The sequence below is a fragment of the Saccopteryx bilineata genome, chromosome X (assembly GCF_036850765.1).
Source record: "Saccopteryx bilineata isolate mSacBil1 chromosome X, mSacBil1_pri_phased_curated, whole genome shotgun sequence".
Classification (NCBI taxonomy): Eukaryota; Metazoa; Chordata; class Mammalia; order Chiroptera; family Emballonuridae; genus Saccopteryx; species Saccopteryx bilineata.
Window position 1 is genome coordinate 12,183,256 of NC_089502.1, and position 17,820 is coordinate 12,201,075.

At 34.8% G+C, this 17,820-nt stretch overlaps 1 protein-coding gene across 6 annotated transcripts in view; it reads left to right on the top strand.

Moving 5' to 3' along the window:
- MBNL3 (muscleblind like splicing regulator 3) overlaps positions 1–17,820 on the top strand; it is a 93,922-nt gene that overhangs the window by 46,075 nt on the left and 30,027 nt on the right. For 3 of the 6 annotated variants that reach the window (XM_066248887.1, XM_066248884.1, XM_066248885.1), the window contains exons 1-2: positions 174–279; positions 8,150–8,314. In XM_066248887.1, coding sequence (XP_066104984.1) covers positions 253–279; positions 8,150–8,314 — 192 coding nt within the window. In that variant the 5' untranslated portion in view covers positions 174–252. Of the gene's footprint in view, positions 1–156; positions 280–5,793; positions 5,840–8,149; positions 8,315–17,820 lie in introns of those variants that run through there. The other 3 variants (XM_066248886.1, XM_066248888.1, XM_066248883.1) reach the window with 3 other exon arrangements.

The window sequence follows — 17,820 nt, forward strand, 5'->3', positions numbered from 1 at the left end:
AAAGGAGGAGCTCTGCAGGCATCAAAGTCATTTGAATATACACTGGCACCAACCCCTTTGGGTGGAAAGCTGAGTGGCTGACTGGGTAGGAGCCCTGTGAAGCTTTTGATGGGAGGAGCTATGGAATAAAAACTGCTTTCCCCAACAGTCAACTTCCTCAAATTCCTTGTAGCTGGTCAGGTAAGCTGGGACTGAGAGTGCCTCTGGTTTGCTTTGGGCAACTGAAGGCCAAGTAGAACTTGGGCTGATTCCATGGAGAGGGCTGCTTACAACTTTAAGGTAAAGGGGGTAAATTGAGTTTTGGAGAATTTGACTCTGTTTTGTTCAACTCAACCAACATAGAAAAATGAATAAGGAGAGAGTTAACAGAGAATGAATTGTATTGAGCATACTTAGACTAAAAACTATTTGTTTATCTGAAATTCAAATTTTATTAAAAGTCTTGTATTTTTATTTGATAAATTTGACAACTTTAGATAGGATTATAAACCAAAGGTTTAGTTGGGAAGAAAGAATGCAGATAGGTTGCATGCTCTTTGTCCTTGTTCTAAATTGCTGTGGTACGTGACTGGATGGGGTGTCCAGAAAGGAGAGTGAGGAAACCCTAAGTCAGGAGATTTTGCTGACTATGGGCTGAGAAAGATACCCTTTATGTTGTATTATAACAAATTCTATGTAGTAAGTAGATTTTAAAGTAATATGATTTTATGTAAATTTATTTCTTGAAGTAACAAATTGAATGTCATGATTTTTTTCTTTCTCCCCCCTCCTATTTTAATGATATTTTGTGGTCACTATCAACAACTACTTTAAAGACAACTTAAATGCCTTCTGACTTTTGGTAACCTGGTACCAGTGTAATTTAATTGTCTCTGGGCTTTAATTTGATTTGGATTGGCTGTTTTATAAAGAGAGATGATGCATTCTTGAGGAGCTTATTATTGAACAGATATTCAGCTAATATTTTTCTAAAGCAATTGAAAGTACTTGATTAGATAAGAGGAAAATTGGGGAGAAGGCTGAAAGCATATTTGAGGTATTGATGAGGCAGGCTTGATTTCACTGTGAACAGCAGCTATGATTTTGTTATTTGCACTTCAAAAGATTTCAAGCAAAATATCAAGCTCATGAGGTTATTTGAAAATAAATGTTTAATGTGAATGCAGCTGTATCTTAAAATACAGGGGAGCATTTTTCTTGTAAAAAGTCAGTATATACAATAGAGGTCCACAAGAAGGCCCCACCTTATGTGATTATCCCAAAGCCAGGTATTCTACCTATGTCCAAGTAGCTTCTGGGAATTTGGCTTGCAGTTTGTTTAGAGAAATATGGGGTGGGGGTAGAACTGTTTGAGAAGGCAATTTATTCTAAGCCAACCCCAGAAATACAGTGCTCTTCTTAAGCAGGTCCAGATACTCTTTAAATATGAATTTCCTGCTAGTTCCTTTGTTCAGCTCTGCAGCATCCTATATTCTGGGGGTTGTTGTGAACACAGACCTCTGGAATTAGACCAGAGTTTATGTTTATATACCTCTTGGATTCCTGAAACTTCTCCTTAAGTTACATTGAATTACCAGAATTTTTACCCATATGGTCACATACACTTCTGAGTATATAGTCGTAGCAAAAAAAGAAAAGGATAAAGATAAAAGTTAGTTACTTTCTAGGCCTAAAGAGAATAATGGTTCATTTGGAGCAGACAACCAGGAACTTCAGTCATGTGTTGTCCATGATTCTCTTCTTGGAGAAAGATAAAATAACTTACGAAAGGAAATAGAAAAAGAAAGAATTAGGCTTCTAAGGAAGACTTACTGTTAGGCCTTGTAAGATTGTTTTTACAAAGTTTGATCATTCATTCATCAAACTTTTATGTAGTGGCTACTATTAACCAGGCACAGAAACATTCCTAGAAGATTCAAAAATGAGGAAGATATTATAGCCCTGCCTTTAGATAAGCTCAAAGTCTAATGGGGAGATAGGCATGCAAACAATTTATCACAGTGTACACAGTGATAAGTGCAACCATAAAACTGAGTACAAGGTGCAGCTGGAGGCACAAAAAAGAGGGAGATAAATTGGAGTGGGGTTGGGGAGATGAGCTCAGGAAAGTTTTTACAGAGGAAGAGTCATTTGAATTGAAAATCCTTATGGGGTAGAGAGCATCTAAAAACTTGGCTTCTGTTCTTACTGCACTGCTTATTAATTAGGACAAGCCACCTCATCTCTTTCTCTGTAAGATAAAGATGCACAGGATGTTCCTTAAAATCTGTTTCAGCCCTAAATGTTACAATTCTGGTAAACAAATTATCTTAGTGGTCTATTTCAGAACAGTGGTGTGATTATTCAGCCCATTTCTCCCTTCATGTTTTAGAGGTCACAATTTGAAAGTTTTCTTGAGACAGATAAACAAGAATATTATTATGCCCTCTTCCCAGCTTACTCCCAGTTTATTCAGATTTGGTTTCTGGTTTGCTCCAAAGTCATTGCCTGTACATGTATATCAGTGCTGACTACAGTGGAGGTATGTGTACTTGGCTGGCCCTCTCCATGGGATCTATGTTCAGCCTCATTAATTTTACCTCAATATATTCAGGAAATGGTTTATAAGCCTTTTTATTCAAAGAATTTCTTGTCTGCATCCCATATTAAAATAAAATTTGTATGCAAGATTTTAAAGATTCTCTTCAAGCATATATATTCATATTCATGGTACAATATTGGAGGAGAAAATAATGCAGATTATATTTGTTTTTATAAAGACAGAACTCTGCAAAGAAGAAAGTAGAAAATTTGCCATTAGTATGCTAACATCTGGCTAATACTCAGTTTACATCGAGGCACCTCACTTTCAGTTCTTTCATATTGTTCCTAACCTTTACTAGGTCTGTAATGGTTGGAGAAACTAGGCAACCTAATATGTATGATTTATAATTCTAAAATTCTTATTATGATACTTCTGAGAGGCCATGTCTATGCATGTAAGTAGGTTTCAGTGAAGCAGTATAAAATCAATAGGACTTTTTCATTTAATACATGATCACTGAAATGGAATAACATTTTTTCCCATAGAACAAATCATCTGTTCATTGCCTTTATTAAAATTTAACTTTTAACTCTTGATAGTCTAACAAAGCAGTGAGATGTCTTTGATACCATAATTCAGTTACTGTATTTGAGAGAAGGATTTTTTCTCCATAATTCTAAATATATTTGAAGAAACAAGTTGTTTTCCAAACAGCTATTTCTGTTAAGATACAGTGAATGACAAAGTATAAATTTCAGCTTCCTTGGGCTTGTTTCTTTTTCTGATGGATAGTAGAACTTTCTGTCATAAATATAAAAAAGTACATTTCAAAAGTTTTTCTACCACCAAAAACAGGGTAAGTCTCGTATGTGACAGACTCTCATAGTTACCAACTTAGGTGGACTTCGAATCTCTACAATGTTACTGTACTTTTCTTTCTTAGTGAAAGGCTTTGTATTCATTTGCGTAAAGAAAACTGGATTGAATTTTGGAAGTTTTATAATTGCTCTGTAACTTTTCTTTTGTCTGTCATCAACTTTTTGATTCAGATGTATTTTAGAAATTTCTCTCCCTGCTGCTTTTTTGGGTGCATTTTCAAAAAAAGTAGATAAGGGAGGAAAGTTAGAAGATTCATAAGTGTAATAACACTTATTTCAGCAGAGAATCAATCACTTGCTATTTGATTACATTGTTATTTTCTTAACTCAGTTACATACTGAAGGACCAGATGTCAAAGATTTGTATTTAAGGCCAAAGTAAATGGCAAAAGAGTGAAATTGAGGCAAGTATAACTTTTTGTACTATAATCTCTTCAATGCTTCTTTAAAATTGAGTTTATTGGGGTTACATTGTTTTGTAAAACCATGCAGGTTACAACTGTACAACTCGATAATATCTTTAGCACAACTGCATCATGAGCCTAATCTCTTTAATAATACTTTTTAAATTTTTGTGTGCATATTTAGGAGAAGGAGAAAGAGATTTGCATGGCTTGACTAGTCTTTGCTGCTATTTTTAAAACATTGCCAGTTCTACCAGTGGATGGTGGCTGTCATAGGTACATTTGTAATTGTTTATAACATTGTCTAACACATTGAACTGAGCATGTGGCAACTCTGAACCTGTGGGTCTAGATTCTAGGCTCTAGAAGGAGGATGTGGGACACTATTGACTTGGCTTGGTGATTCTGAGGGATAATATATATATTTTAAGATCAGTAACCTTTCTGGGCAGTTGTAGACCTAGTATGAGAGGGTGCCTTGTGGCCCATTTGGAGTGATTAGATGGCCTAGGGAGAACATTTCTACCTTTCTAATTCATAGTTATTGATTTTCCAAAGGACAAAAATATAGGTGATAATATATTATGTTGAGCAGTCCCTTCCCTGCCTCCACCTTATCTCATTCATACATGCTTATCAAAAAAAGCCCTAATTCCTTATAAGGAGTAACAACAAATGTTAGCCAAAGTCAAATTAACTTTGCCCCCCTACCTCCAAACTCCAATTAAAGTATTTTGGCTTATAATTAAGTTTGGGCCTCTTGAAGAATGAATACTATGCAGAGGAGATTTATTATGATCTAATGTTGTGAATATTAATATATTATCCTGAGATCTAATGTCGTTTTGAAAAGAAAAAATGCTTAAGTGGTTTAGTTTTCTTTTGAAACACTGTATCCCACAGATAATATTCATATTAAACTATATGGTCTTCTCATCTACTGTTTAGATAGAAAATGCAGATATTTTTGTATTTTATAAACTTTTCTTAACATAAGCAACAGTGTCTGGTAAGGTAGTATTGCTATACATTGGCATTGTTCCAGAATTAAATTATGGGTTCTGTCAAGTAAAATCTCATAAATACGATGAATAAGTTTTTTAAAAATAATATCATGCTGCTTAATATTCCTTACTTTAGTCTTAAAGCCCAACTTGATTTAATTTTTTAAAAGTATTTCTTTTTTCCTATTTTTTATACTGTTCTATTTTGTAAAAAAAAATGTCATTAGTTGATAAAGATAAAAGCTTAAGAAAAGTTATTATATGTAAAGGAAAATCATATAAAAGCACAAAGGCAGATGATTTTTTTTTGATAGAGACAGAGAGAGTCAGAGAGAGGAACAGATAGGGACAGACAGACAGGAAGGGAGAGAGATGAGAAGCATCAATTCCTCATTGCTGCATCTGATTTGTTCACTGATTGCTTTCTCATATGTGCCTTGACCCCAGGGTGGGGCTACACCAGAGCTAGTGACGCCTTGCTCAAGCCAGCGATCTTAGGCTCATGCCAGCGACCTTTTGGCTCAAGCTAGTGATCATGGGGTCACATATATGATCCCATGCTCAAGCCAGTGACCCTGTGCTCAAGCTGGTGAGCCTTGTTCAAGCCAAATGAGCCTGTGCTCAAACTGGCGACCTCAAGGTTTCGAACCTGGGTCCTCCGCCTCCCAGTCCAATGATCTATCCATTGTGCCACTGCCTGGCCAGACCAGGTAATAATTCTTTATCTGTAGATTGGTAGGAAATGTGCCAAATATCCTGTTTTCTCTCTCCTTTCCTTCCTTCCTCCTCCCTTTCTGATTGCATTCAATGTAAATGATGTTAAAACTAAGCTGTAACAAATGTTATAATTCTAATGTATTGATTTCCCTTTTCTTAAATTTTAAATTATCCATTGTTTAGAATTTCTGAATATGAGAGACAGTCCTCACTGTACTGCCTTTTTTTTTTTTTTTTTGAGGGAGATTACAAATTGTGTTCCGTATAAATTGCTATGGTTACATTTGCTACCTGTCTGGGAAAACTCTCAAGGTGGGTTTGCAATCCTAAGGTAAAACTGCTCAGCAGGTACCTCATTTCTTTTTTCATTGCTGCTATGTAACCCTCAAAGTATGGGGATTTGAGCAAGTGTCCTAAATGTGAGTATGTGGTATGAGGAAATAGTCTTAAGGAGAAGAAAGGTCAGAAGTCAGTTATTTAGACCTGGTTAGGGGATAGGATTTCTAAATGCTGCTGCAGTTAGTGATAAAAAAAGGACTGAAAATCAGTGAGATAAAAATGTAAGATCTGGGCCTGGTCAGTAAATTCCATGGGTTAAGAGCATTCTCCTGAAACAATAAGGTTGCAGGTTTGATCCCAAGTCAGGGCGCACAAGGGAAAAACAAAAAACAAAAAATGCACAACTTGAGTGGAACAACAAATGCTTCTCTTGTCTGTCCCCTTTCTTTCCTGTCCTCTCTCTGTCTTTCTAAAAATCAATACGAATTAAGCCCTGGCTGGATAGCTCAGTTGGTTAGAGCTTCATCCTGGAGAGTGATGTTGCCAAGTTTGATTTCCTGGTCAGGGCACATACAGGATCATCTTGATGCTCCACTCTCTCTGCCTCTCCTTGCCATCTCAGAAAAAAAGTCTAGATAGAGTAATTTCTGTGAGAGATGGAATTTTGCAAGATTTTCATTTATCTGAGGAAAACAGATTGGAGAGGTGAGCAGAGGATTTAAGACCAAACTTTGTGGAAATCTTTAATGTTAGGCTGTGGGAAGAAGAAGAAAAACACTGAAGTATAAACTAGCATGCTTGGATGTGGAAGCCTCCAAGTGTCACTGTATCCCAGGGTTGTTAATTCTGAGCCAGATAACCTCAGTTATGCTGGGTTGAGGTTGAAGAATTTTGGGACTAAAACTTTTGTGGTAAGTGTAAAAAGGAAGCTTACGTTATCTATTGGAAGGCATATTAAATGGGGGAAATCCTCCATTATTGTGATCTTTAAAGGATTTTTTAAATTTAGAAATTAAATTTAATGGGGTGACATTGATCAAATAGTGCAGAAAATAATTTTCTTACAGCCATTATATGCGCTGAAATTATGTAGCTGTTCTTAAGCTACTTTTACAAACTTTCAGAATTCAAAGAAAAATGTAAAGCTACATTGAAACTAAGATATTATTTGATTTTATAAATCACTTAATTGATTAAAAATTAATTGATCAATGGGAGAAACAGAAGGACAAACCTGATGAAAAATAATAGTTTAACCTTTAATTTCTGAAGTTATGTTTTAAGTTGTACTCAGCTTTTTGCCAGGGGAGGTAAAATAATAGAGCCACCTTGTCCCAGTGATTTAACTTAAAAGAGCAGTTTCAATGCATCTGATTTTCCATTATACATAGCTCTATAAAGTTCAAATGAGATAATTTTATTTTTAGTGAAATTATAGGAATTCTTTAGTAAAAAGGTAACTAAATATGAAAAAGTGATTGTATACACTATTTAGATGTCATAAATAAGGAAAATTGACAGCATGTGTTCAAAAAACGTGATGAACTAACTCATTTTCTCCTGGGAATTCAGGAGGCCTAGCAAGTTGCACTTTCGGGTCAGAAAAAAAAAGTTAACTTTTTCTCTTCGCCCCTCTCTCCGATAAGTTCATGCAGTGTAATGAATCTTGGCGCCTGTGAGGGTAAAAATTCTTTGCAGCTGTGCTTGTCTTAAAAGAATTGAGGTAACCCTAGTACTGTAAATGAGAGAATCATTATCTGCTTTATATAGCACTCATGAGTTAAATACAACAGATCACATTTGACAATGTGATAAATATTTGTTCAGTTTTGCTAATACATAGTAAACACTATGCTTAGAAGCCATGTGAACATTCAGGCAACATGAAAGATGCTTGATTCCATAAGACTGACATTATTCTGTTTAGAAGTGCTTAAACCATCAATAAAACATCCAAATAGCTGACACTCCAAAATAAACTTTGCTCTCAGTCATTCAAATGATCTAGAGCCGTGGCCTCTGAAACCTAAGAAACAACATGGCTGCCAGGTATAGCCATTTAACCTATGGTTAACAGAATGTCAGTGGATTTCAGGATTTTTCTCACATATGGATTCATTGAAAAAGAACTTTATACCTAAAAATATCCAGAATAATGGATGTGAAATTTAGATAATATATTTATGTGCATATAGTATATTTATATTTTTCCACACTTTAGTTGAGGAAAAAGTTAACATTTCTTCCTCAATATTCTTGATTGTTTGATATACTTGTATATTTTTAGCCATATCATATTTAAAAAATATTAATGTGTATTTATTTTTTTAATTTTATTTTTAGGGGCGGTGTGGTAGAGACAACTGCAAGTACCTTCACCCTCCTCCACACTTAAAAACGCAGCTAGAAATTAATGGATGGAATAATCTGACTCAACAAAAGACTGCTGCAGCCATGTTTGCCCAGCAGATGCAGTTTATGCTCCAAAATGCTCAAATGCCATCACTTGTAAGTCACAACATTGTCTTTGAAAAATTGTGTATGTGTGCCTTTTTTTTTTTTTGAGAATATATATCTACATTGGGATAACCTTGCAGAGCGTTTGGGAAGTTAGTTACAGAAATATTTAGGACATAAACTAATTTATTAATTGACACTACAAAGCTGTCCTGCATGTGAAGGCAATAATCAACTGTGTTTGATTTAAAATCTGGGTTGCAAGCATGAATTCAGTATATAGAAGAATATTAATAAAGGAATAAGGGCATTTTAAGGTGAAGAGATGTTTTGATTATTTTATATGATATAAATCATGAATTTTAAGATATTAATTAAAACAGTCTTTGATGATGGTTTTATACTTATTTTAATAGACTTTTTATTTTGAAATAATTTTAGATTCAAAGTAAAACTGCTAAGTTAGTACCGAGAGTTCCCATATTATTCTTCATCCAGTTTCTCTCACTGTTAATATATTTATTTCCATGGTGTTTTATTCAAAACTAAGAAACTGACATTTACACATTACTATTAATTAAACTCCAGACTTTATGCAACTTCATCAATCATGTAGTCTTTCTGTTCTAGTATTCAATTCAAATCATGTTTATTTGAATCTTGTCTTCCCTTTTTCCTCTGGTCTCTGACCATTTCCCAGTATTTCCCTGTTTCCCACAACCTTGACAGTCTTGAGGAATACTGATCAAGTATTTGATGGTGATTTTAAGTTAACCTAGTCAGAGAGTTTCCTTTTGCAGAAATTAGTAAGATTATAGTGTCATTCTAGGTAAGTGGCTAGTAATTTTGTAGAACAGTAAGATTAGATAGATCTTTTAAAAAACAGTTTTGTCTTATTGAAAATCTATCTTGTCCTGCTATGTTAAAATATGAAATTGCAGTTTGGTATTTCAGGGGTCCTTGAAAACTGCCTTTTTTGCTGACTTCTACCAGGTCCTAAATTTAGTGCAGTGGCATCTCATTCTGATTCCAGTTGACCTACTTCCTTTAAAGCATTAGCATATTACTAATTTGAGAGTTATGTCATCTTTATTTGATACTTATTTCATCAGTGATTAAGTAATAAATGCCCTGAAAACTGCGTATTTTATATATAGCTATATATGTATATAGTAGTTAGATGCAATGCAAATGTGGGTGCCAAGAGCAAAAAGACTATGCTATTATAAGGCCCATTCTCAGAACTCAAGGGGATATGTGTAGCTATATCCCTTAACTAGTCCATTCTTCCAGAGATAATGCATAAAACTGGTGGTAGGGGCATTGTTAAGTCACTAAAAATTTGGACCAAAATTCTCATTGTTTAGAATGTCTAGATAAATAGATTTTTATGTTTTATACTATTAGCTTGCCAAAAATATTTGCCTTGGAATTCAGTGTTCATTAATTACATTATAAATTAGTTCCTAGAAGGTCACCAGTGAGATCCTTAGAGCTCCTCTTTGGCCTTCAATATTACTTTACATGGTTGAAGTTCTTGAAACTTTTCCTGGGCTTTCACACACTGAAATATTTCAGTTCCTTCCTACTTCTAGAGGGATAGGGGAGAAAAAGTCTACTAGATACTGAGACAGGATAAACAAAGCCACAGAGAAATGTATGTGTTTGGTGAGTCCAGAAAATGTGAGTAGATCGGAAATAAATCAAGGAAGCTTTTCACTCACCCTTACTACTCTTAGCCTTTCATGTGATGCCCTAAATTCAGCAAGGAATAGGAGCCAGATTTTTTTTAAATTTTATTTAATTTTATTTATTCATTTTTAGAGAGGAGAGAGAGAAGGAGAGAGAGACAGAGAGAGAGAGGAGAGAGAGACAGATAGAGAAGGAGGGAGGAGCTGGAAGCATCAACTCCCATATGTGCCTTGACCAGGCAAGCCCAGGGTTTTGAACCGGCAACCTCAGCATTTCCAGGTCGACACTTTATCCACTGCACCACCACAGGTCAGGCAGGAGCCAGATTTTATCATACACCTGAACCCACCCTTTCCTATAGAGTTAGTGTATATATCTTTTCACAAGTTAATGGACAGCATCAGGGCACCAATCATGTGCCCTGTTTCAGGAAATCACAGTTAAGCCTGGGGGAAAGTATGGGTAAAGAATAAGGCTGATTATTCATCTTCTATTCAGTCGCCAGTAGAGTCTCTCCATTCCAAGTCTCAACCCTTCATGCATTATCGATGATGCTAGCTTACACTGGTGAATAAGAGTGGCTTTTTAAGAGTCTAGTAAGAGATACATTGAGTTTTCTGACTTCTAGTGCCTTATAATTTGATTCTCTGTGCTTTCTATAACAGAATACGTTTCCTTTATTTCTTCAGTTAGGGTAATTTCAGATTTCAGGCTGCAGAACATGACTAATATGATTCACAATAGTACAATTTATTGTATAGCATATAACAAGATACAAGATATTTCTTAGAAGATCCCAAGGAGCGATTGGAAATAGTTTTTCTAACTTGTAGATTATTTAACAATAGCTGTTGTGATCTGGTAAACTGATAAAATATTAATTTCTACATTTATTACGTGTCCAAAATATTAGCCTCACAATGGTTAATATGATCCTCTTTTTAGGTCTAGGAAGCTGCTTTGTAAATGTATTGTAATTGAACTAATGACAATTTTAAAGGACATTTACCAGTCTGATTGAAATAAATGTTTTTTATTAAGGGTCTTGATATTACTATAGAAGTAACATATGATTTTACTTAATTTCTCTGGCACCTACTCTCCCCAAACAATCTTCTATCCCTTTTAACGCCCTCCATAGTCTCATTGTTTTCTCTAAAACGTTCAAGCTTCTATTTAAATTTTCAATACTGACGTTTCTATGGTTGCATATTAAGATCTATTTGATATCACTGGAGTGAAATTCAAGTCTTTCCACAAAACATATTTTGATGTGTTTCTAGTATACCATAAGAGCATATTTGCTTTTGGAAAACTGAGTATTTTTTGCTTATTATAAGCTCTCTGATAAAGGGAATGTCAGCCTAAATTGTATGGTAGTTAGAGAACAGATTCTGTTCAGTGTGACTAAACAATGAATAAAAGCCACACCTACTTAATATGGTGGAATGCTTGCTGTGGCAAGCAAGTTTGTTAACTGTATTTAACAGGCCGGAATTGACATTCACTAGTACAAAATTCCATTTCTGAAAGCTTTTGTTAGTTTTATTGAGAAAGTTTTGCAAGTGAGACAAAGGGTGTGACTCTCTAATATTTTTCAGTGATAACAGACAGAATTTCTGATGTTCATGGCAAAAAAAAATTAAGCATAAGAACTCCCTTTGCTATAATTAAAGAGGCCAACTTGAGCATTGTACAAGAATTTAAGAAAGCCTGACCAGGTGGTGGTGCAGTGGATAGAGCATTGGCCTGGGATTCTGATGACCCAAGTTCGAAACAATGAGGTTGCCGGCTTGAGCACAGGCTCATCCACCTTGAACACAGGCTCACCATCTTGAGTGCAGGTTCACTGGCTTGAGCGCAGGGTTGCTGGCTTGAGCCCAAAAGTCACTGGCTTGAAGCTAAATGTCACTGACATGAGTCCAAGGTCACTGGCTTGAGCAAGACATCACTCACTCTCCTGGAGCCCCCTGGTCAAGGCACATATGAGAAAACAATCATGAACAACTAACATGCCATAATGAATCGATGCTTCTCATCTCTCTCCTTTCCAAGATGTCTATCCCTGTCTGTCTGTTTCTCTCTCACTAAAATAAAAGAAAAAAGAATTTAAAAAAATTTGACATCCTGGATTACTCTCAAATAAAGCTAATGGTTTAAAAATCCAGTATCACAACTAAGAATTTTCATTACAAGGACAAAGAATTCTCACTTCTAGATGCAATGATGCATGTATAAAGTGGACATAGTATTATAAGGCTATTAAATATTTTTGATTTAGACATTTTGCATATTCTAGATCTGTCTATATCTAGTAAATTTTTTAAATTTCTCTTCCTGAATGTGTTGATTCACATGAAGTCAGTTCTTTACAGACAGTAAATTTGACTCAGTCAAGTGCATTCAATATTTAAACAGATTTTTGGCTTGAAACATTTGGCTCAACCATTGGGGAATGCCAAATCTTCTGTTCTGCTATATGATTTTCATGGGTTGTGTTTCTGTGGTCAGGTTATGGTGTCACAAACCAAATAGTTTATAAGCATGAGTTTTACCCCCAGCTTTTCCTTTATCACAGTCATCTGTTGTATCTCTGGACTCTGTCCAAATTTTTACATCATTTGTATAATTCTATTTACTAAATACAATTCTTAAAAACAAGCTAATATGTTTATCTGACATTAATATAGTAAGAAATAAAATTATGTAACACTTTAAAACCAAAGAGAGGACAAATAAGAAGTTCCAGTTGATAGGAAGAAGAGAGACATACTAATAAATAATGTCATTATTTTTAGACTTCAATATTTTAATGTCTTTCTTTTTTAATTAAATAGGAGCTATAAGACATATATTACTTTGTGAAACTTGGAACTAAAACATTTTTAAGTTCATGGAAGTAAACTTGAAAAACTTTTATTTAATTTTCATGAAAGTTAGTAGTTAAAGTTAAAGACAAAAGGATAATATCTTTCCCTCACCTAGATCCATTATACCTTTGCATATTCACATCAAAGTTACAGTTTTTCTAGTTCACATAAACTAATTTTGTTGACTGAAGTCTAAATGCTATCTCCTTTTGTCCTGGCTCTTTTATTAAAAATTATAATGAGGCTCTGGCCCGTTTTCTCAGCAGTAGAGCATTGGCCCGGCATGTGAATGTTCTGGGTTCGATTCCCAACCAGGGTACACAGGAGAAGTGTCCATCAGTTTCTCTATCCTTCCCCCTCTCCTTTCTCTCTATCTCTTTCTTCCCCTCCTGCAGCCAAGGCTCCACTGGAGCAATGTTGGCTTGGGCACTGAGGAGGGCTGCATGGCCTCCACCTCAGGTGCTAGAATGGCTCAGTTCCAATGGAGCAACACCCCAGATGGTCAGAGCATCGCCCCCTGGTGGGCATGCTGGGTGTATCCCAGTTGGGAGCATGCAGGAGTCTGTCTGACTGCCTCCCCACTTCTAACTTCGGGGAAAAAAATATAATGAAAAAGATGGGCAAGGTATTTTTTAGATTTCAATTAAAATAAGCTATGCCCATATTCCAGATTACCATTCTCATGGTTAGTACAGAAATGGTAGTATATTTAAATGGCAGTTATACAGTGTGTTTATCAGTTTACTTATTTGAAAATTACAAACGATGATGTTTCCCTGTTTCATATCAATATGGTGACATTAAATGTTTTGTAAAGTGATTTTTGCAAAACGTTCAAGTCAGTGGATAGCAAGCATTATGTAATTATAAGACTAATATGCCCTTAATATAATAATGACTGTTATTACCATGTATAACTCCATACTGACTAAAGTTGACCAAATCACATCACAGGAATGGGTGGAGGGAAACCATGCAATGAGCCTACATTTCATCTGGATTTCACTATGCTCTCTAAAAGACTGGAGCAGATTTTACTTATAAATATAGCAACTGAAGTTTAACACTATTTATTTATTTAACAAATTATTTCCAGGGGTAGACTTACTTTGAGGTTGGTGAAGGCTCAAGGACCCTCTATTTGTATGATCTCCTTACAAGGCCTTTAGAGAAGACCAAATAGTATGTTTACAATGGGTTTGTAAAATTCCCAGAATACCCATCACCCAAAGTCAGATTGTCCTCCGTCACCTTCTATCTGGTTTTCTTTGTGCCCCTCCCCTTCCCCCATCCCCTCTCCCTCGCTCTCCCCTCCCCCCCCCGCATAACCACCACACTCTTGTCCAGGTCCCTGAGTCGATTTTTTATGTCCCACCTATGTATGGAATCATATAGTTCTTAGTTTTTTCTGATTTGCTTATTTTGCTCAGTATAATGTTATCAAGATCCATCCATTTTGTTGTAAATTATCTGATGTCATAATTTCTTATGGCTGAGTAGTGTTCCATAGTGTATATATACCTTGATTCACTGATATTACCTCATTAAAATTAATAAAAATTTATTTAAAAAAGAGAAACAAAATATAAGGTGTCAGAGGATGATTTGACTTTGGGTGATGGGTATACAGCATAATCGACTATCCAATTGATGTGGAGATATTTTCTCTAAATCTATGTACTCTAGTTGACCAATGTCACCCTGTTAAATTTAATTGTCTAATTAAAAATTTAAAAAAAAATCAAGAGTATATCTCTCTATAATCTCTCTATAAAGTTTCCTTCCCAACTCTACCAAAAAATCTTCAGGCCACACAGATCCTGGATTCACTCCCAATTTGCAATTACTGGTCCAAAGTAGAGCGGTTGTTCAGGTCCTTTTCCAATGCTGTGTATATTATACTGCTTAAAACTCCTTTTATAATAAAAATAAAATAAAATAAATCACACCAATAGTAGGTTTGCTGCCTTATGCCAACTCTGTTAGTATACAATGTGGAATCATTTTTCTTTCATAAACAGAAATGCTACACTTCTGCAGCCAAAAAAAAGGGCATTTGTACAGTATATCTTTTACAGAGCCCAGTTTCTTTGATAATTATTAACTTCAACATTCTCCATTTATCCTCCCTCATATATTCCCATGGGATAAATTTAACATAATCTCCTGTCAGTTCATTTTGTATCCTTTTCCTCTGGGGCTGGATAGCTCAATTGGTTACAGTCTGGTGCTAACAAGAAAATGGAGAAAACATGGTCCTGTTAGCTTCCCTATTCTTGGTCCCAGTCTAAGCTACAGCCAACTACCTTAAAATTTCTTGCTATGATCACTAGTGAGATGAAGACAGGAAGCTGGGAGAGCTTTGTAAAAATTGTTTTCTCTGATGGAAGATAAACAAAATAATAACAGAAATAATAAACAAAACCAATGTTTGACAATTTTACCTATGAAGAATGATATTTTTTTTATCAAGTCATCCCCTTCCTCAGATCTCCATCAGGAGACTTATTATAAATCCTGTGGTTGCCCCTGCACATGATAATAATCTTTTTTTTTTTTAAAAAAAAAACTTTTTACTTAGAAAATTAACTTTAGCAGGATGACTTTAATCAATACAAGTATGTAGATTTCAGTTGAACATTTCTATAGCATTTGAACTGTTGATTACATTGTATGCCCACCACCCAAAATCGAATTATTTTCCGGCATCTTATATGTGACCCTCTTTATACCCTTCTCCACCCCCTCCTCCACATCCCAGATAATAATCTTAAAGTTAAACATGTTCCCCAAACAACCCTAAGATCCTTAATATCCCATAAGGATCTACTAAATACTACTTTAGCTAGTCATATTAACAATTCACAAGTAGCCTAGAACCACACATTTTGTGAAAAGAAGTTACATATTTTGGTCTACAGTACCACTAAACTGTTTTTCTCAGAACTCTTCATTGAATACCTTTTTGTGCTGATGACTTAGCCATTAATTTTAAAATGTATACATGCATATGTGTGTATGTGTGCATCCATATACATCCACACACACGTGTGTGAGCATATAAAATACCCATGCTTCTCATAGCATTTCATCTAACATTTCACACCTATATCAAAAGATAATTTGATTGGCATTCTGTTTAAAGTCTCCCTCAGTAGAAAGTTAAACTGATGAATTCATCCACTACTTTTGATCCTTGAGTGTTTCTTTTGTACTGTGATTTCTGAATTGGCTTTTTCTAATTGGTGTTCATAAAAATAAGTAATGGCTTAAGAACCCCTTTTCACTCAATTCTGTAAATATTTATTGAGCATCTACTCTGTGACAAACATTTAAAAGGGTAATAAGTAGATAAAAAGATATTTTCAAGGATAGAAACAGTCTTTACCCACTAGGAAAATACTGTATAACAGTAAGATGGTGAAATATTTTTTGTTAGCCCCTTAATTTCTAATATACAACTGATCCTCTGTGTTTTTTATATAACTTTGAGCTTTTCTTTTTTTTTCCTCTATAGAGTTATCTTGCTATTAACTATGTGAGGTTTTGTTTTGATTTGTGTTATTTTGGTGGTTGTTGAACCCTTGATTATTAAAACCATTAGCATCCATTTATTCTGGACTTGCACTGAGATGTTTATAATCTCTACATGTCTTGTTGGTACTTTGTTTTGTTTTTAAGCTCTTGGCATCCCCCATTAAAAAATAATGTATATTTTGTTTTATACCTTTTGTTTAAATTGGGTAACTACTTGATTTTTTACAAATACTTTTCCTTTCCTGGTGGAATACTAAAATGCTAAAGTAATTGAATTGTCAGTATCACATGTTAGTTCACCAAAAAAACCTTTCTAGATACATTCTTGTTCACTTGGGAACAAAGTCAAAATTACCTTGCCCATATAAGAAAGAAGCCATTTGCCCTCTTGCCAGATCCTTACTTCTAATCATCACATGATGTTATACTGATCTGTGTCTAGGTTTTCCATTATAGCTCCTTGCCTACTTCCTAGCTTCTCCTCCACTAAATACAGGCAGATCTAAACCATGACTTGTCCTCCCTTGCATGCTATACTTTATACCTTTTTATACTCACAATAATTTATTGATCTTTCACTGACCTGCCTACCTTTACTGCTTCCTCTTATTTGGAGACTTCTGTGATTAATAAGGTCAGAAAATCCGGGTCTAGCTTCTATCTATCCACTTTTGACCCTTGTACTATTTTTTTCTTAGTTTTCTCTGGATCCACAGTTACTTATTCATTAACAAGTATGATTAGTGTATAAGCAGCACTATCTGCTGTGTCTATTCATAAAGTTAATTCTCAATTACCGAGGGAACAATTAACTTGTAGAGGTTATGTGGATCTACTCTCTTGCTTTTTGGCCACTTCAGTCCCTGTAGAAAATCACACAAAGATGACCAAACAAAACTGTGAAACCAAGATTATTCATTTGTGCTCCACAGGAACAGTTTCTAAAGTCTGATAGAAACAAATATTATACATTTCAAAGGGTTTTGGAATAATCTAAGGATAGAAATATGAATGGTGATGGTGAAGTAGGCTTCCTTTTATACTATATAAATGATTATAAATGAGCAATAAAATTAAGTATTGAGTGTTAGTAAAAATTAAGAGTACTATTTTTCTAGTATTAAAATCAAGTCCACAGATTGTTACCAAATGTTTACCACCCTATAAATAAAAATAGTTAGTCATTCACCTCTAGGTAGAACCTCAAAGTTGGAAGGCCACAATTATTATATTGATTTCAGGGCAAGATTAGCTGAAGTGACTTAATGTATTTTGCATTCATCCAACAATAATTGTAACTGACTTTGGATATTATTGAAGTGACTATGGATAGATCTGGGCTGTTGGGGAAACACAAAGATGGATTTTGTGTAAACTTTACTTTTTATTTCTTTGTCTTAGCATGAGGAATATACTATTTTAAATATTAAATCAATGTTTCTAAGCTATATGTGTAAA